The sequence below is a fragment of the Gadus morhua genome, chromosome 20 (genome assembly GCF_902167405.1).
Source record: "Gadus morhua chromosome 20, gadMor3.0, whole genome shotgun sequence".
NCBI lineage: Eukaryota > Metazoa > Chordata > Actinopteri > Gadiformes > Gadidae > Gadus > Gadus morhua.
In genome coordinates, this window is record NC_044067.1 from 5,779,334 (window position 1) to 5,799,296 (window position 19,963).

Below are 19,963 nucleotides of genomic sequence, written 5' to 3' on the forward strand. Positions count from 1 at the left end.
AAGACTATTTGCTTACGATGCTGTAGTTTGCCCTGTTGGCTTTGGCCAGAACGACATCCATGGCATCTGGCATGATGTGGATATTGGACTTCTCCTTATCCCAGGCATCATGGTAGGCTTTCTATGAAGACAAAAATTTACAGGATAATCATTTTAAACGGGTGAACTATGCAAATGTGTACTTAAAAGGATGTTGAAGGCCATTGTAACACCATAATATATGTTTTAATATTGAGGTATTCTTGATTTAGACCATCAGTTTAGTGTACCAAATTTCAATACATACCTTGTTAGTGATCTGAGCATTGGCTTTAGCCAACACTAAGGGCATTGCATCGCATTTGGAGGTGAACTTGTAGTTGCTGGGGTGCTTGCGATACAGATGTTCACTCAGGATCTCACCGGCCTTCTTGGCTTTCTCAACATCTAATGATCCTATGGGCACCCACCCAATACCCTGCATCAGCTTCTGATCTTCCTTGTAGTAATTCTGAAAATAAATCATTCAAAGTTGATAACACATATTTATAAAAAAGTCTATATATTGGCATGTGTGGAATGGGAAAGAAAATCTACATACATCACTCTGGATCTCATATGCTCTTCTGGCGTTGACAACATCAGTGGAGTCGGGCAGGCAGGTCCAGTTGTGCAGGCGGGTGATGTAGTTGGCATGGTTGACCTGGATCTGGTTCTTCTTGGCCAGTTCAAAGGCCATCATGTCGACTGGCAGATTGAACTTAGTCTTTGACTTGTTGAAGTCCTTCTTGTACAGAGCATCACTGGCAATCCTGGCTGAGTTCAGAGCCAGCACGAGCAGAGGGTCGTCCTCGACGCAGCGAGCACCAATATGGTGACCCACCTGCTTGCGGTATCCTGCCTTGTACTTGTACTGAAGTAAAAAATAAAGAAATAATCATCAGAATGAGCACATCAAATAATGTATAATATAGGAGTTTAGTATGAAAATCCCCAAATAACCTTACATCACTGGCAATGGTAGTGCAGTTTTTGGCGGCCAGGATTGCGATAGCATCTTTGCGGACATTGTGACCCTTCTTCTTGGACAGCTCATTGTCCAGCTTGTAAAGTTTCTGAAGAGGAAAGAATCATAAGCATTTCTTTGAAATCGGTTTTTTTCCAAACGTAGGATCTGTTTCGGAATGAAGAAGTTGGGGTTTGTACCTCGCTGTAATTTTTGTTGTTTGCTTTTGCCAAGACAACATCCATAGCGTCGGGCATGATGTGGATTTTGGTCTTGTCCGTGTCCCAGGTTTTGGTATAGGATTGCTGAAAAGGAAACCACAAAGTTGTTAGTGAGGTTATTTCCTGATGATAGAATATTCATTAATGTGTAATCAACACAATATAATGCAAGCAATACCTTATTCATGATTTGGTTGTTAGCAGTTGCCAGTGTGAGGTCCATGGAGAACATGTCCTTAGTAAACTTCAGGTTACTCGGGTGCTGACGGTACAGCTTCTCACTTTGAATCTTCCCAGCGATCTTCGCTTTCTCAACATCCAATGAGCCAATAGGAATCCATCCGATTCCTTTGCAGTATGATTCATAGTCTGACTTATACTGGTTCTATAGGAGATTGAGGGATAAACAATATGATACATTTTCAATGGATATAGTCTTTGTGACCAGCACGTCATCAATCTATCAAAAATCTTCCCAAACAGATACTGAAACTTAAGAGACACATTTTTACTGGGGAAATATGAATACAAAATATATGTAGGTAGTACAACACAGGTAAAATACAGCTACACTATGATCTGTAGTTGCACCTGCAGCCTTCGTATTATTTGGTCCTGCACTTGATGTTTGCAAAATGCTTTTAGTCTACAGTCTACAGTCTAGACTAGGCTTTTCTTGTTAAGGAGAAGAGATATCTCAAGACTTCACGTTTGAAGACAAAGGGAATCATACGTACATCGCTGATGTTGACCTGCATATTGCGGGCCAGCACCAGGTTCATGGCATCAGGCAGGAGACTATAGTGGTGCTGGATCTTTCTGTACCCAGCATAGGTTTGAGCCTTGGTTGCGTCCTTAGCATGCACCAGGCTCATCATGTCTACTGGGGAGTGGTACTTCAGCTTAGCCTTTTCGTAGTCCTTCTTGTAGTTCTTCTCACTCTGCTGCTTGGCTAGTTGCATGTAGTGCACCAGCAGGGGGTCATCCTGGATACAGCGGAAGCCAACGTGGTGGCCTCTGGCTTTCTCATAATCCAGTTTGTACTTATACTGCAGCAGGACAGGATTACATTGTTATCCACAGGCACTGGCTGACATGTACAATTTATTGCATCCGATAGTAACTAGTCCAATGTGGTACGGCAAGGTACTCCTCACTTACGTTGCTAGCAATTTTGGTGCCCAATTTGGCAGCCACAATAGGGATGGCATCTCCTTTGAGGTGATATCCCTTTTTAGCCATCTCCATGACTCCAGCCTTATAAAGTTTCTGCAAAAGATAAAAAGGATTGAAGATGTGAATCCATAACTTTAAGCCTTTGGTTAGATCTGTTAGATAAGCGTAATTATTCAGACTATGAATATGTAGGCACTAACTCATAGTAAGAACTGTCCAGTATTGTTGTTTGATTGCCTTACATCGCTCATGGTGATGGCGTTGGCCTTGGCCAGCACAATCTCAGGTGAATCTGGCATCACATGGATAGTACGCTTGTCCTTCTCCCAAGCTGAAGTGTATGCTTGCTGCAAATACAGGGATCAAGAAGGGGTCAATGTTGAATCACACTGAAAGAAAGCTGAAACAAAACCGTGTATTTAAAATTTCCATCTAGCGTGACAATGCTTAACCTTGTTCATTATCTTGTTGTTGGCAGTGGCCAGTTCTAAGTCCATGGAGTCCATCAGCTTGCTGAACTTGAAGGTAGAGGGATGGGTGCGGTACTTGTTTTCACTCTGGATCTCGCCGCCAATCTTAGCCGTCTCTACCCCAATTGAGCCGATGGGGACCCAGCCAGTGCCTCTGACGTAGTTGTTCCACTCTGACTTGTATTCACACTGCAAACAAAACGAAGAGAACAATGTAGAGTTCCGCTGGGAATCAAGCTTAACCTGATGTCTAATTAGGCGTTGTCCTAAAGTGTACTGATTCTCTTTTTTTAATTTTTTGTCCTTTTATGTTGAAACCTGTTGTTATATTTCGCCTTTACACTGCATCGTGCAAATTGCACATAGATTGTTGAGATTTGTGTGAAACAAATAGAAACAAAAGAAAATGTGCTCATTCGCTCAAGCTTGATTTCCTGTTGAAGAGTAACTTCCATATGCCCAATAATTTCCCATCCCTGACTCAGGAGACCTATAGGTCTACCGACCATACTCCATCAATCCATCAAGTAAATTAATGGGTTCTGTTTTTACCATTTTATCTAGCGTGGGAACCAGACAAATCTGATGACTCCTTTTTCTTTTGACTATTCTCTCTGGCATATGTGTCTGACCCCCATCCCTTTCAGACAGATTTCCAGAAGAACTGGCCGGGGTTAGTCCGATCCCAAATTTGTATCTATTATGGGGTGGGTTTGATATATTTAGCGTACAGAAGAAGATGCATTGTTAATGGTTGCATTTCCATTAACAACTAAGATGGCTGGCGCTGACTAATTTCATTGATCTGATTGATTGGAGGTGATACAATTACATCTGATTCCATTTTGGTTTGCACGCTTTGATAACCATGGAAATCAAAAGTCAAGTCAGAGCATTTTCAAATTGGTAAGGCAAATCGTAGAGACAGGCTAATAATATGAATGATCTTATCATTCATATTTATGAATGTTATATTTATTTTTCAGCAAATATTTCAATTTACAGATCTACTTAGTAATAATATATTTGGAGGATTACTTTGATAATAACCGTTTTTTCATATTTTCAACTCACGTCACTGGCATCGGTGTTCATTTTGCGGGCCAGAACCAGGTTCATGGCATCAGGCATGAGATTGTAATGGTGCTCAATCTTTCTGTACCCAGCATAGGTTTGCGCCTTGGATGCCTCCTTGGCATGCACCAGGCTCATCATGTCTACTGGGGAGTGGTACTTCAGCTTAGACTTTTGGTAGTCCTTCGTGTAGTTCCTCTCACTCTGCATCTTGGCCACTTGCATGTAGTGCACTAGCAGGGGGTCGTCCTTGATGTTACGGAAGCCAACGTGGTGGCCCCTTGCCTTCTCATAGTCCAGCTTGTACTTGTACTAGACAATTAAGCATTAAGAAATAGCATTGTCATCATCTGCAAACTATAATGTATAATGTGAAAACAGGGGCTTAAGTAGATGAATAATCATGACTGATTTGATACACTGATACACTGCAATTCACTTACGTTGCTAGCAATTTTGGTGCCCAATTTGGCAGCCACAATAGGGATGGCATCTCCTTTGAGGTGATATCCCTTTTTAGCCATCTCCATGACTCCAGCCTTATAAAGTTTCTGGAACACAGATCAAAGTGAGAGAATCAGTATACAGAACTTGTTTATATAGTCACAGGAATCAGAGGCACTGAAATATAGGTGAATATGTGTAATATATATTTGTTGATTAAAAAATCAATGGCAGGCATTTTGGTGTAGTTCATAGTAGTATTGCCTTACATCGCTCATGGTGATGGCGTTGGCCTTGGCCAGCACAATCTCAGGTGAATCTGGCATCACATGGATAGTACGCTTGTCCTTCTCCCAAGCTGAAGTGTATGCTTGCTGTAGACACAAACAAACACATGATTATCATGAACAACATGGGTTGGGATGATGCTGTGAAAACCTATACTCTATATTCATAAGCCCCTGCACCTTGTTCATTATCTTGTTGTTGGCGGTGGCCAGTTCCAGGTCCATGGAGTCCATCAGCTTGCTGAACTTGAAGGTAGATGGATGGGTGCGGTACTTGTTTTCACTCTGGATCTCGCCGCCAATCTTAGCCGTCTCTACCCCAATTGAGCCGATGGGGACCCAGCCAGTGCCTCTGACGTAGTTGTTCCACTCTGACTTGTATTCACACTGCAAACAAAATAAAGAAAACATTGTGGGGCTCTTAATGACCAGGGCTTTATGTTTACTGACACTAAGGCCTACCCCCTACGACTTGGATTGTATGGTTGTTTAGTTGACTTATTTTTTATCAATATGAAATAACATTCCATCTCATCGAGGACATTGTATTTGCTGTGTTTTCAACTCACGTCACTGGCGTCGGTGTTCATTTTGCGGGCCAGAACCAGGTTCATGGCATCAGGCATGAGATTGTAATGGTGCTGGATCTTCCTGTACCCAGCATAGGTTTGAGCCTTGGATGCCTCCTTGGCATGCACCAGGCTCATCATGTCTACTGGGGAGTGGTACTTCAGCTTAGCCTTTTCGTAGTCCTTCTTGTAGTTCTTCTCACTCTGCATCTTGGCCACTTGCATGTAGTGCACCAGCAGGGGGTCGTCCTTGATGCTACGGAAGCCCACGTGGTGGCCCCTAGCCTTCTCATAGGCCTTCTTGTATTGGATCTAAACCCAAGCCAGAGACAATTCGTCAATCTCAAACAATAATAAAGAACACATATTTGTATCAATATAGAGCATGTCAAGTGCTTAAGTCGCAACCAAGTCATCACATCCTATTCAAAACTGCTGTAGGTAGGAGGTGAGAGATGTAAAGTGACAGCAGAGAAGAGCAGAAGAGAGCAAGATATAGAAATTACACCAGCCCAAAAAAATCCCCCCTCCGTCTCTGTTCCCTGCCTCCATATGTTGCATTCAAGCCCCTGTGGTGGAGCTATGACAATGCAGCAGGCATGTGATCGATATGGAAGATAGAATTCCGAAACCAATGAGGGAAGAGATGCCCTAATTGGCAGAAATAAGCCAGGTGTGATCTAAAATCAAAGTTGTCTCACACAGTCAGGTTCAGTCAATTAGAACAGATATTCGGCCATATCATTTCAATCACTAATAGATGACGGATGGCTATGATATATCTAACAAATGTCACTATAGCTTTTAAATCTTACCTACAGCACCTTAAACATGTTACATATTTTTTAGTGTGTACTCACGTCACTGGCGATGTGCCTGCCTTGCTTGGCATGGAGGATAGAGATGGCATCAGGTCTCATGTCATATCCCTTGGCGATGTGTTCAACCCACTTCTGCTTGTAGTGAGACTGGAGACAAAAGATCAAAGAAGATCAGGCAATGTTCTGGTGGCAGCATACATTTAGGGGTGCGTGTCGTTGGTAGGATTCTACCATTGGTGTACCTTGCTCATGGTCTGGGCATTGAATTTGGCCTGGATGAACTCAGGGGCGTCCGCTGGCAGATGGTAAGTGTGCTTGACCTTCTCCCCAGAGGCTTTGTACGCAGCCTTAATAAAGAGAGAGTTCAGTAAAAATCAAGAACATGATGATGGACTTCCATAACATTATTGTAACAGCCATTCACTTAGCGATGTAAAAACTCTGGGAAAAATACAGAGAAAGATGCTCAGACCTGGTCAATTATCTTTGAATTGGCCAGGGCCAGAACCATATCCATAGAGTCAGTCTTGCTGGTGAACTTGAAAGAGCTGGGGTGCTGGCGGTAGCCATGTTCCCTCAGTGCTGAGTTGGCAGTCTTGGCCAACTCTACGTCAATGGAGCCAATAGGAACCCAGCCTGTTCCTTTGTAAAGGTTGTTGTACTCTGACTTGTATTCATTCTGAAGGCATAGAAAGATAGAGTTAGAGTCAGAGGTAGAAAGAGAGCAGGTGCAATTTGAATAAAGCATAGCCTTTGTGATGTCCTTCATGATAACAAAAGTAGATAGTCATTGTTTTATATAATGAAGTCATTTTTTATAGATTCATATTTCAGCGTTGATTACTTTTTAAACCATTGACCACAGCAATTTTGCAGATCAAATTGTAAGATAGGAACTCAAACACATGGCAGTTTAGACCTACGTCGCTTTGGATTTCCTGCATTTTACGACACAGCTGCAGCTGCATGTTATCGGGGAGCAGGAAGTAGGTGTGGGGGATCTTCCTGTACCCAGCATAGGTTTGAGCCTTGGATGCCTCCTTGGCATGCACCAGGCTCATCATGTCTACTGGAGAGTGGTACTTCAGCTTAGCCTTTTCGTAGTCCTTCTTGTAGTTCTTCTCGCTCTGCATCTTGGCCACTTGCATGTAGTGCACCAGCAGGGGGTCGTCCTTGATGTTACGGAAGCCCACGTGGTGGCCCCTAGCCTTCTCATAGTCCAGCTTGTACTTGTACTAGAGAATTAAGCATTAAGAAATAGCATGTCATCATCTGCAAACGATAATGTATGATGGAAAAAGTGGGGGTTAAGTAGATAAATAACCATGACTGGTTTGATACACTGATACACTGCAATTCACTTACGTTGCTAGCAATTTTGGTGCCCAATTTGGCAGCCACAATAGGAATAGCATCTCCTTTGAGGTGATATCCCTTATTCGCCATTTCCGAAACGCCAGCCTTATACAGTTTCTGGAAGACAGATCAAAGAGAGAGAACTGTTTACAGAACTTTTTTTTTCTAATCCCAGGATACAGAGGAACTTAATAAAGATTCATATGTGTATGATATGTTTGTTGATACAGAATCCATGGCAGGCATTTTGGTGTAGTTTATAGTAGTATTCCCTTACGTCGCTCATGGTGATGGCATTGGCCTTGGCCAGCACAATCTCAGGTGAATCTGGCATCACATGGATAGTACGCTTGTCCTTCTCCCAAGCCGAAGTGTATGCTTGCTGTAGAAACAAACAAACACATGATTATCATGAACAACATGGGTTGGGATGATGCTGTGAAAACCTATACGCTATATTCATAAGCCCCTGCACCTTGTTCATTATCTTGTTGTTGGCGGTGGCCAGTTCCAGGTCCATGGAGTCCATCAGCTTGCTGAACTTGAAGGTAGATGGATGGGTGCGGTACTTGTTTTCACTCTGGATCTGGCCGCCAATCTTAGCCGTCTCTACCCCAATTGAGCCGATGGGGACCCAGCCAGTGCCTCTGACGTAGTTGTTCCACTCTGACTTGTATTCACACTGCAAACAAAATAAAGAAAACATTGTGGGGTTAGGCAGGGAAATAAGTAACTTTACTTATAAGGACAGACAATCTATTTATATCTAAAGTACAGGTAGAGGCAAACATTGATTCCTTAATGACCAGGGCTTTATTGTCCCTGACCCCAACGCCTACCCTCTATGTATTGGATTGTTTGGTTGATGTGTATTCATTTATTTATTATCAATATGAAATAACATTCTACCTCATCAAGGAAACATCACACACACTTCATGGTATATGTTTAAGAATATCTTAATGATTATTTTGATAATCATTGTTTTTTCTGTATTTTCAACTCACGTCACTGGCATCGGTGTTCATTTTGCGTGCCAGAACCAGGTTCATGGCATCAGGCATGAGACTGTAGTGGTGCTGGATCTTTCTGTACCCAGCATAGGTTTGAGCTTTGGAGGCCTGCTTGGCATGCACCAGGCTCATCATATCTACTGGGGAGTGGTACTTCAGCTTGGACTTGTGGTAGTCCTTCTTGTAGTTCTTCTCACTCTGCATCTTGGCCACTTGCATGTAGTGCACCAGCAGGGGGTCGTCCTTGATGTTACGGAAGCCCACGTGGTGGCCCCTAGCCTTCTCATAGGCCTTCTTGTATTGGATCTGAATGTAAAATTGAAAAGTGCATCTCTCGTGTTAGTGGTTTTGTCAATGTCTGATTCAGTGGTGTAGAAGCTATCCTCAAAAAGACACAGCATGCGAAAGATGTGAAATTAGTGACAGAACATGCCTTGGTCTAGCGACAAACCAGACAAACAACCGACATTGGACCTCCTGGGATCAATAAGGTGTTTCCTATCTTATCAAACCTTCAAGAATTTGCAGGTTTCTTTTCTAGAACACTTACATCACTAGCTGCATGTCTTGCGGCCTTTGCGGCTTTGATGGAGATAGCATCAAGCTTCAAGTCATAGCCCTTGGAAATGGTCTCCTCCCAGGCCGCCTTGTAGTAGTTCTGCAATTGAGCGACATGGTCAATTAAATGTATTTGATATTTATTAATTTAATCATTAAAAATCACTCATATGAACTTCATTGACAAATGACGTGAACGCCTACCTTGCTGATGTTGTAGGAATTGGCTCTGGCCAGTTGCAATTCAGGCATGTCAATTGGTAGAGAATACTTCTGATGGATCTCCTCCAGTCCTTTCTTGTAGAACAGCTATAGAGGACGCACACAGACAGACTAAGTGACCACGAAAAAGCCTGAGCGACCATCCTTAGAGAAACTGGTGGGACTGTGGGTCTTACGTCGCTCCTCTGAAGCTGGTTGACTCTGGCCTGCAGCATGACGGGGTGGTCGTCGATAGCAGTGAAAGGGACCGTGTCTGGGTGCTTCCTATACTTTTTCTGTATGAAATAAATAAAAAGGCAATTAAAATTAGACACATTTTAATTGGGTGCAATTGATTGATCAATTGATTGATTTGAGGGTTAAGGTTGGTGCCCTGAGTGAAGCTATGGAACACCGACCTCACTGAGAATCTCTCCAGCTTTCTTTGCCAGCTCCACATCCATTGAACCGAAAGTAATCCAGGGACTACCCTTGGTGTATTGGTTGTAATCAGACTTGTACTCGTTCTGTCATGAGAAAAAAGTACATTTTATTGAACACAATGGTGGTGGTCATGCAGTTGGTCGTATCATAAACCGTTAATGCATTGATTATTTATGGTCAGCAATAAATTAACGTTTCCCCATGAAATAAATGACCAGATGGTAACACCTTCCAAATATATAAAGAATGACACAAAACGGTTACAACTGCTGGTTCTTACATCGCTCTGGATGCTGTTGGCCTTCTTGGCCAAGTCAACCAGTATAGCGTCGTAGGGCATGAGGTAGCGGTTGCTGATCTTCTTGTAGCCAGTCATGCTGGCGATGGCCTGGGACTTCTTGGCCAGTGTGACGGACATCATGTCCAACGAGGTGTGGTACTTGGTTTTGACCTTCTCGTAGTCCTTGGTGTACTCGCGCTGCAGAGACATGAGTTTTTATGTGGCCTTCAAAGTGTCAACAGCGGAAAAAACAGCGTGTTGGTTTGTTTGTTTATGAGATGCATAAAAGCATCAGGAGGTCTTACATTGCTCACGATCTTGGCCACGTGGACGGAGTGCAGGATCTTGGGGTCGTCGTGGATGCTGAGGGCTCCCACCATGCGGCCTCTGTTCTTCTCGTATTCCTTCTTGTATTTCACCTGGGGTGAGAGAAACCATGTCCAGTGGTTATTGCACACCCTAGACAGTCAGGGCTCCAGTGAAGCCAGTGAATATGGGTGTCATTGTGTACTCACGTCACTGGCGATGTTTGTGTGAGCACGGGCAGCAAGGATCGAAATTGCATCCCCCTTCATCTCGAACCGCTTGGCCTTTTCTTTTTCCCAATTGTACTTGTAGCAGTTCTGCAAAGAGACAATCAAAAATATTACGACATGGAAGGATTTTTTTTCTAAATCCTAAACATGGGTATAAAGGAAAGTAAATGTTGGTTCAACTTATAAGGGACACGAATAAACTTTACTCACTTCACTCAGGTTGAAGGCGTTAACTCTGGACTGAATAAAGAAGGGATAATCCGCAGGCAGGGAATTCTTGGTCTTTGTCTGCTCATACTTGGCCTTGTAATTGATCTGCAAAAGAGAAAAAGGGTGGTGTTTAGAAAAAAAAAGATTTATCAATAAAAGTCAAAAGCATTATTATTAAATGAGTACTTGTAATACACTGGATGGCCACTAGATGACAACAGAGGTTTGACTGGGCACTTCATCGCATATGTGTTACTCAGAACTGTGGGTTCCTCTGCGTAGCCAACCCCTCTCTGATGGCTTGGTTTATTCTTGGCCAACTGAGTTCATGCTGCTATTTATATTACAGAGAGATGGCTCTCCAGTTTCCATGGTGTCCACAGAAAGACAGCTGGCCTTAGTGGTTGGATGGGCCCGTGGCCATGGCGTCTCCAATGCACATCTGATATGATCTCAGCTCGGGGGGACATATGTCCATTGGAAGAGCTTTCCCGTCAGCCCAATCTTGAAGACGTGTTTGAATTAATTTAAGAATGTCGGAAATGTAAAAGGGCGTACATACATCACTTAGCTGTATGGCGTTGAGGGCGGCCTGAACTTGAACTGGCGAATCCGTGACCTGCGTGAATTTCACCTTGTCCGGATGTTGACGGTACACTTTCTGCAAAACAAACCATCAAAAATATTATTCTTACTCTTCATTTTTTTTAATGTTTTCTATGTTATTTACTCTGTGACTAGAGGATGCCAATCACAGGGACGGGGGAATGGCTCACATCTTTACACTGCGCAAGCTTCTTGTCGACTTCGTATTCGGGCGTGATGGTTTGAGGGAAGAAGCATCTCGTCTTGATGTCTTCATACTCAGCTTTGTAATTTTGCTGTGAGGTAAAAAAAAGCCAGAAGCAAAAATCAAATAAGGGATTGGCTCTTAGCACAGTAGAATAGTAAATACAGCAAGGGGAAAAGCGAGTTGACTTGCCTCGCTCTTGAATCCCTCAACTTTCTGGCAATGGAGCATGTAGATGTCTTCATAGCTGCCGATATAGTGGCCCTGCACCTCATTCTTATACTTGTCTTGATAGTGTGTCTGAGGAGCAAAGGAAACAATATATATATATATCAGCAAAATGTATGACAAAAAAGATCAATGAAAAAGTGTAGAAAATAAAATGATAGGTAAAACACTCACATCAGTGAATTTTTTGAGAACAGAATCCATCTTGAACTTTGGTGTGTCACAGTAGTTGATGCTGAAACCTCTGGATTTCTCATAATTCTTCTTGTAAACTTTCTGCAAAAAGAAAAAATATTATATGTAAAAAATGTTGAAAGACATGAACAAAAAGAATACATAAATCTATTGAATTAATCATAAATCTATTGAATCGTTTCTGAATCTGGCTAGTGTGGCATACATGTTTTTCATAACTATTAAACAACTATGATGATAAAATGAAACAATAATAAGAAACTAATATACAAGCTTAGTGAAGTATGCTACCTCACGTTTACCAGATAAAAAATACTGACGGATAAGCTCGTCAATATGCCCCTCAGTGGCCAGGGTATTCCCTATTTATAGTCAAGCAACAATATAATAAAATGCAATTGTGGCATACAACGTTACATACAAGCTTCACTCACATTTCATCCAATCAAGACATTTCATCCAATCAAGATCTTAAGAGATTTATGTTACAAAAGGTTGTATTTTCAAAGAATACCTTACGTTTGTGTTTAAATGGCTTTAAGCTGAGGTAAACAGACATTGAAAAACAGTGTCAACGACTGTGGAATGAACATGTCTAATCTGGTATGTACAATGATTCTGTTAGGACTCTATTTTCCCCCAAATGAAATGTAAGGTTCACGTTTTGTGAACCCGGAAAATGAACTGAATAGAATTCAAACGGAGCATTGCCTATTGTTTTAAAATGACTTAATAGTGTCTAAACTGTATGAAGAACACAGTCCCTTCGATACTCAATACTGTAAATATGACATTTGTATGTAAAAATATGAGCTGTGCGTTCATTTGGTTAAAGTTGAGGTGTTTTGTGTACTGCAGCCCCCTCCATCTACACCTACATCACTGAGGATAGTGCCGGCGTATCTGAGCTGTCTGAGGAGGGGGTTTTCTGTGGCAGGGAGCGTGTTGTAGTCAGACTTGTCTTTCGTCTTCTCGTAGTCCTTCCTGTATTTCACCTGTGGATGGAAACGAAAACCCAAAATAAACAAACCAGTTTATAGTCATTGTGAAGCTGTGGGTATGGTTTTGGGGGATGGGTGTGTGTGTGCGGGTGTGTGTGTATGTGTGCAGCCTTGTGTTTGTGTGCGTGTGTGCGTGTGTGCGTGCGTGCGTGCGTGCGTGTGGGAGAGAGAAGGCGTGTCAGTGATGTGAAATGTCGGTGTACCGTCTATGACTCGCCGTATTGACAGACTTTATGGAAGGCCAACATATTATTTCCTCTTGCCAGAGTGACTCATGTCTTGATTTTGTGTAGGTGTGTGGGTGGCTCTACCTCAGGCCCAAGGCTCTAAAGCACATCCCATGCCTGTATTCTTGAATACACTATCTAGGATCTCCTCTCTCGGCGATCCACCACTACTACAATACCCATTCCGGTTCTTTATCACACCTACTGTAATAATCAGATGTTGTAAGGTGGAATGGAATGTATCCTTAGAAACGCTGTGGGCACCCCCACCACTATGGACTACGCATTAAGTCCCTGCGTCAGAGCTAGCGCGTAGCGGCTGACTCACACCATGGGTTGCGTTGGGTCAGATCCCCGCCGTGGGTTCCTCTTTAGCGAGGTGTGTGTTAAGACACGCGGAGGATGGTGGTGTTAATGTAAGAGTGGCGTGCGTAGGCGGGCAGTCGTCGTCGGACGGCTTGCTCACCGAGCTGGCACTGGTGCCGGCCTTCTTGTTCGTGTCGTAAACGGGCGTTTCCGTCTGCATGAAGTTGATTTGGTCTTTCGCCGCCTCCCAGTCTTGCGTGTATCTTCTCTGCAGGAGGGAAAAACAAGGAGTACGGAAGAGTTGGAGACAAAACCAAATAATAATACACAAAAAAATAGCAATACAAAAAAATATATTTTTGTTAATAATAATGATTATCAATGATAGGAGTTGATATTTTACACTGCTAAGGTTCTCCATGGCCACCCTGGCCGTGGCCACATCGAAGTAGGGCGTCTCACACCATTGGCCCTTCACGTTCTTGTTGTAGTCCTCCTTGTACTTAAGCTGTAGATAGTAGGGAGACAAACAGCACGACATGGACGTTACACAAGGAGAACTTAAAGCACAATAAGGTGACATCATGGAGGGATGGAAATAGCATTCCCATGAATGGTTGCTATTGTTGTTCTTGGCCGGCCGCTCTTTCTTTCCCTGTCCCCAATACTGATAATCTGACAGCAGGTGGTCATTCATCCCCATCCGTCTCCCAGGAGCTGGCGGCTCAGACAATCTGACTCTCATTGAACGTCCCTTGTGTGTGTGTGTGTGTGTGTGTGTGTGTGTGTGTGTGTGTGTGTGTGTGTGTGTGTGTGTGTGTGTGTGTGTGTGTGTGTTAGTGTGTGTGTGTGTGTGTGTGTGTGTGTGTGTGTGTGTGTGTGTGCGTTTGTGTGTGTGTGTGTGTGTGTGTGTGTGCCCGTGTGAGGATGCATGTGTGTGAGTGTGAGTATGTGTGTGAGTGTTTATTTCCATGTAAAAGGTACTTTGGCTGCAAATCCAGAGAAGTAAAATACAAACTGTTTCCAGCAAGTATCGCAGTATCACATGCAAATCATCGCTATCAGTATTTGCCCCATTTTCCCATCCCTCCTTGTGGTGTCAAGGCTGTGTTGAAGGTGTTGGGGTTTCTTTAAGGCTCACGTCGCTGCGCTGGGTGAAAACTTTCTTGGCCAGCTCCACATCTGGGCGATCCGCCAGGGAGGTGAACTTCAGCTTGCGCTGATCATAGCCCTTCTTGTACTGAATCTGTAAGAAGCAGAACAGAAGGGGGGGGGGGGGTCAAAACCTAGCTTTTTTTTTTTTTTGCAACGAAGCACAGAGATGGTGAGGCCCTGTATTAACCGCCCCCTCCCTCATGACATTGGACCCACATCAGATGATGTTACGTTAATTTGCCATAAAAGTGACCGTTGTTACTGAATGCTGGAAATAGACTGGTGGGCTTGAAATGTTCACATGTGACATGTACATGAGTCAGAACAGAAAACACAAAGCAGAAAAAAGAGCACTGCGACCACACATGAGTGACGGCTGCCGAACAACATCGATGTCAGCCGAAACAGTGTGAGAGGAAATGCTTAAATGGTTTCGAAACCTGAACACTCACCACTGTCTAACCAGTACCATAGAAACCCCTGTAGGTGGTTTCTGTGACAAAAGTCCCACCAAAAAAAGCATTTTCGTTTCATACTTATTTTGCTTGCAATGATGTTACTATAAATAACAGTAGAGTAAATATTAAATATCAAACAAAACAAAACATATATATATTTATATATAGGCCAATGTATATTTCTTTTTTACATTTTGTGATACATCCTTGTGCATACCAACAGCGCCAGATTTGAATGGCTTTGAGTCTAGAAATAGAATGAGTCCTGTGGATACTGCCAGAGACCGGTGCTAGATTTGAACCGGGTTGGGTTAGGCCATAGTCGGGGACATGGGGACGACCGATTGGCCAGTACTCACATCACTCAGGGCCTCCTGGGCCTTGGCCACCCTGCGGAGCTCGGGGCTGTCGCTGTAAGGGAGGAACGAGGCCTTCTCCAGGTCCCAGTCCTCAGTGTACAGTTTCTGCACACAGAGACGCCACGCTCAGCATTGTATCGCATTGTGTCAGCGGCATGTCAGCGGCATGTCAGCGGCATGTCGATGTCATGTCATGCCACTGCCGTGCATTGGTAGTTGGTGACCGCGGCGTTGCTAGCTAATCATTATTCATCAGCGGGGAGGGCTCTTTGTGTTTGCATGGGACGGTTTGGCGACGAATGGTGGCTAATGTTACACACCATTGGTTATTCATTAATGTTCTGCAAGGTAAATGAGCGGTGTAAAGATATGGTAACATATCTACGCACCGTTAGGGGGCACTAACAAATCAGCACTGGTTCTTGACCAATAACAATCGGTAATGAAAAAACCTCAGTGGTGATATCTGTTATCTAGTACCATGAATTTATAGATGCAAATGGTGCATTAAATATAGTATTGTTGAGCTAGTGTTAGTGTATTTCTACTAAGATTTTACCATTTCAACATAACATTTAAATCTGTATACAATAATTGCTTTGACGCAATCAAAAGCCTTCAAAAACCCCCATCTTTGACTGTAATCTGTGAAGTAATTTCCGAGTTCAAGAGAAATGAGTGGAAATAAAACGAAGGAATAAATGCTCCATGGTAGGCGGCGATGTGTAGGGCCTCTATGTGTGTCACGGCGTGCGCCTCAGTTCCTCTACCTTGCTGTAGTTGGCAGCGTTCTTCACGGCCAGGACCAGCTCAGGGGCATCGGGGGGCAGCAGGTACCTGTCCTTCGTCTCGTCCCACTTCTGCCTGTACAGAACCTGAAGAGGAGGGAACGCGGGGCATCGTTACAGCTACAACAAAGTGTCGAAAAATAAATCAACGTTATTAACTATATACGCTTATAAAGTAGCGTTGTTGAATACTTTACTCAAATTGCTCAATCACGTTCCAAGGGTGTGTGATATTAATTTCGATGACACCTCTGCCTTTTACCAGTTCCAAATCAATTTGCGGCACATCCAACGGTCAAACAGAACTCTGGACCAGATGTTTGCATGACCACACAAACAAACGATACGCTCAAAGCGCCACAGAACAATATTTCATTGCAGCTCATTAAGTCAATAAAAAAATAAGTGAATGATATTTTAGATTAAACTAACTCATCAATCATTGGTGGTAGCAACTGTGGTTTTAGGGGAATGAACCACTACGGACTCTACAATTATTGGAAAATAATGTACAAGTGCATTCTTCACTTAAAGTCCAGGCGCCCTTACCTTGCTTAGCAGCTCGGACATGTGCTTGACATGGGCGATCTCCTTGGCCTCGCCGTCGTACAGGCTGCCCGCCCGGGCCTTGTTTCCCTCCATGCGGTACTTGACCTACGGCGTGACAATGCAGTGAGACCTCCCACTCCAGATTCATTTCCTTAGCTTATTTGTGGAGAGTGCAACTCGGCAACTTAAACAAATGTTAGGGTAGTGATGGAGAAAGGGGGCGGGGGGTGTTGAGGTCTAGTCTGTGTTTTTTAGATGTCGCTCTCAGAGTGTTTCTGTCAGAATCGTGTGGGATGTGATTTGGGCTGAGGGCAGCGACCGGGGGGTCCTCGATGATGCGGTACCTCACTGAGCTGTTCCTGAGCCTTCCTGATGCGCACCATCTCAGGGGTGTCAGCGATGTGGACAGGGGGCGTTCCCCTGGACAGGTCATACGCCTTCCGGTACATATTCTGGAAACATTTACCATAAAACACCATGACAAATCCCTTTTACGACTATTATTGATAATTGTGCTATTTGTAAGGCGCTTTGTATGAAAGCATCTAAATTACTTATTTATACCTCTGAAATCAATCAAGAGCAAAGTTCAACCCATTATCCTCAACCACAGTTCGCGATAGTGATTCACGACAATGATTTTGTGTGTGTTGTAAACGGGTTCCTTACGTGGCTGTATTGTTCCAACATCTTCATGCTGTGAGCCAGGTAGGGGGTCATGAACTTAGAAGTATCCACTGCGACCCTCTTCCTGACTTTCCTCGTAGGCATGCCAGCCTGGAGGAGGTGAGAAGGAATTTTAGAAGGAAGGTACGTATCCTGCTACTGGTGACCAACCAACCTATTTGCTTCTCATGAAAAGAGAAGGGCAGCTTTGTTTAGAACACTGACGGTTTTCCCATTAGGTTTGCTACTTAAACACAACTATAAAATCTCCTTTTTCGATTTTTTGGACTTACCTTACCCCCAGATATGTGAGTACATTATTTTAATTTGCATTCCCAATTCTTCATCTAAACCATGCAAAGATTAGAGGGGTAATGCACTTAAATATTCTTAATGAAAGTAAGGCAGACTTTGATAACTACAACGTAACCATGTAGTAAACATGGCTGTCCTGTATAGTATTCAGCATTTCACTACATATTCAAGATTCAAGATTCAAGATCTGAATATATTTATTAAGCCCCTCATCCCTATTGAAAACAAATAGTTAGATGCTTACATAGTAGTCATACATCAGGTATCCATAACGAACCAAAACCCCATTATTACCACCACTGTCACTTATTTCCATTCAGTTTAGAAACTTAGGTTAGGTTATATTGGTTAGAAAAAATGTGAGATCAAACAAGCAGTTTGCTAAATATATCTTGAGCAGCAATTTTTCTGGGCCCAAATCACCGGCTTCCAATCTTTAAAATTGACAACGATATGAGAGTTTAAATTCAGCAGTTGCCATTGAAATAGGCAGGGATTTAATCAATAACAGGCACATGCTGACAAGGAGAGACAGGTTCCGTTGGCTAAAATGAAGCAGGAGCGTTTCCTCTGCGCTATTTCATTTGTCTTTTGCTTTCGTTTTTACCTGAGTCTCAGTGGTTTGATGACTTTGACGAGTGACAGTCGTCGTGGACATCTGCTCAACACATTGCAAATAGAGGAGACACTCTGGGGTTTCAAACTCGCCACAGGTCAATGGCACATGGGATTGGATTGAGGTTGATTTTTCCCCAGCTCTGGTTTATCTTACTGCTACCCTGGTCCCTTGTGAGGCTGTGAGACTTTGTAGTAATATCAAGCAAATACTACACAATACGTGTATGAATAATACGCAATATTAGCAATGATTTCCTTCTGTGATGTCATTCGTTGAGAGCTCCTGACTCCATTCACAAGATAAATGGTTCTCACTCTTCCACTCTAGATGTAATTAAGAATGTGGTTTAATTAAGTGTTATATTGTACAGGGATATGGAGGCCTGTAATGGCCCCGGTTGTATTTTTTTCGACTGGCTGCTTGAATTCCTTCTCGCCCCCCCCCCCCCCCCCCCCACCCCTCCCGCTCTCTGTGAACACCTAATTTTTAACTGCTAAAGACATACTCTCCCTGAAATCTCCACCTTTGCTTATGGCATATAACTGCATGTGAATTAATAGATCAGTTCGTCTCAATATGTGTGTGTGTGTTCATTCACACACACCTTCAATTAATCTTTCCTTTCCAAATCAAGAAGTATAAGAATACAATCGTGTACTCTCTGCGTGTAACCTAGTATTCCCTGAATAGCATTTGTGTCTAACTTTAACCATGGCATACAGGGGGGAATTACAGATGAGTAGGCAGGGCTGCACAGGATTGGAAACAGCCAAAGGAGCTAAGCTATGTGAAAATGGCGCCTTACAGTTAGCGATCCCCAAGAGGAAAAAGAAATGAGCCCTGCCATGGCTATTGTAGTGTGTGCACGGAGCAGATGTACCCATGACCAGAGCTGAGGGAAAGAACATCTCAAGTCCTTTACACAATATTGGTAAGAAAGGCTTCTTTATCTGTGTCTGTCAGACAGGAGAGAACCATACGCTTACATTAAGCCCCCCGCCCACGTTGATCCTACTTACAAACCAACAAGCATCGAAAGAGCCGTGTAAACACCGAATATTTATGGGTTTTCTAAGAGACTCGAATTAGCATACAAAACCACCATCCCCACCGATTTCTCTCTCACTGCCTCTCTTTTTTTCTGCCTCCCTCCATCATTTGCTCTCCCCTTCTCTTATTATCTCCCTCCCTCCCGCACTTGCGCTCTCTTACTTTTTCTCTCTCCCTCCATCTCTTGCTCACCCTCTCTCTCTCTCTCTCTCTCTCTCTCTCTCTCTCTCTCTCTCTCTCTCTCTCTCTCTCTCTCTCTCTCTATCTCTCTCTCTCTCTCTTCCTTTCTCTCTCGACCTCGTTCTTCTTTTCTCCCTGCTGTCCGAGCAGGTTGTTTTTCCATGCATCCCCTGGATCTCCCCCTCCCCTAAGCACATTCTATCGATGTGACGTTAACAGACCCAAGGCAGTGGGAGTGTGATTTACAGCACAGCCCCCCCCCCCCCCCCCCCCCCCCCACGCACATACACCTCTCTCTCCGTCTCTCTCTCTCTCTCTCTCTCTCTCTCTCTCTCTCTCTCTCTCTCTCTCTCTCTCTCTCTCTCTCTCTCTCTAGTGGTAGCTCAGCCACACACTCTACCTCACTTGCCCCATCTGCCAGTCTGCCATAGA

At 43.5% G+C, this 19,963-nt stretch overlaps 1 protein-coding gene across 31 annotated transcripts in view; it reads right to left on the bottom strand.

Annotated features, from left to right (window-relative positions):
* neb (nebulin) overlaps positions 1-19,963 on the bottom strand; it is a 62,814-nt gene that overhangs the window by 40,131 nt on the left and 2,720 nt on the right. For 27 of the 31 annotated variants that reach the window (XM_030342990.1, XM_030342976.1, XM_030342966.1 and 24 more), the window contains 45 exons: positions 18,290-18,340; positions 17,371-17,478; positions 17,046-17,153; positions 16,702-16,806; positions 16,135-16,239; positions 15,365-15,469; positions 14,534-14,638; positions 13,796-13,900; positions 13,553-13,660; positions 12,737-12,853; positions 11,838-11,939; positions 11,628-11,735; positions 11,422-11,526; positions 11,208-11,306; positions 10,646-10,750; positions 10,415-10,522; positions 10,205-10,318; positions 9,900-10,097; positions 9,595-9,702; positions 9,373-9,471; positions 9,179-9,283; positions 8,967-9,074; positions 8,411-8,722; positions 7,879-8,085; positions 7,681-7,785; positions 7,413-7,520; positions 6,971-7,282; positions 6,520-6,726; positions 6,290-6,394; positions 6,087-6,194; positions 5,227-5,538; positions 4,838-5,044; positions 4,640-4,744; positions 4,370-4,477; positions 3,927-4,238; positions 2,835-3,041; positions 2,625-2,729; positions 2,368-2,475; positions 1,944-2,255; positions 1,385-1,591; positions 1,186-1,290; positions 987-1,094; positions 581-892; positions 287-490; positions 17-121 (listed from right to left, as the gene is read on the bottom strand). In XM_030342990.1, coding sequence (XP_030198850.1) covers positions 17-121; positions 287-490; positions 581-892; positions 987-1,094; positions 1,186-1,290; positions 1,385-1,591; positions 1,944-2,255; positions 2,368-2,475; positions 2,625-2,729; positions 2,835-3,041; positions 3,927-4,238; positions 4,370-4,477; positions 4,640-4,744; positions 4,838-5,044; positions 5,227-5,538; positions 6,087-6,194; positions 6,290-6,394; positions 6,520-6,726; positions 6,971-7,282; positions 7,413-7,520; positions 7,681-7,785; positions 7,879-8,085; positions 8,411-8,722; positions 8,967-9,074; positions 9,179-9,283; positions 9,373-9,471; positions 9,595-9,702; positions 9,900-10,097; positions 10,205-10,318; positions 10,415-10,522; positions 10,646-10,750; positions 11,208-11,306; positions 11,422-11,526; positions 11,628-11,735; positions 11,838-11,939; positions 12,737-12,853; positions 13,553-13,660; positions 13,796-13,900; positions 14,534-14,638; positions 15,365-15,469; positions 16,135-16,239; positions 16,702-16,806; positions 17,046-17,153; positions 17,371-17,478; positions 18,290-18,340 — 6,657 coding nt within the window. The remainder of the gene's footprint in view (positions 1-16; positions 122-286; positions 491-580; positions 893-986; positions 1,095-1,185; positions 1,291-1,384; positions 1,592-1,943; positions 2,256-2,367; positions 2,476-2,624; positions 2,730-2,834; positions 3,042-3,926; positions 4,239-4,369; positions 4,478-4,639; positions 4,745-4,837; positions 5,045-5,226; positions 5,539-6,086; positions 6,195-6,289; positions 6,395-6,519; positions 6,727-6,970; positions 7,283-7,412; positions 7,521-7,680; positions 7,786-7,878; positions 8,086-8,410; positions 8,723-8,966; positions 9,075-9,178; positions 9,284-9,372; positions 9,472-9,594; positions 9,703-9,899; positions 10,098-10,204; positions 10,319-10,414; positions 10,523-10,645; positions 10,751-11,207; positions 11,307-11,421; positions 11,527-11,627; positions 11,736-11,837; positions 11,940-12,736; positions 12,854-13,552; positions 13,661-13,795; positions 13,901-14,533; positions 14,639-15,364; positions 15,470-16,134; positions 16,240-16,701; positions 16,807-17,045; positions 17,154-17,370; positions 17,479-18,289; positions 18,341-19,963) is intronic. The other 4 variants (XM_030342963.1, XM_030342965.1, XM_030342989.1 and 1 more) reach the window with 3 other exon arrangements.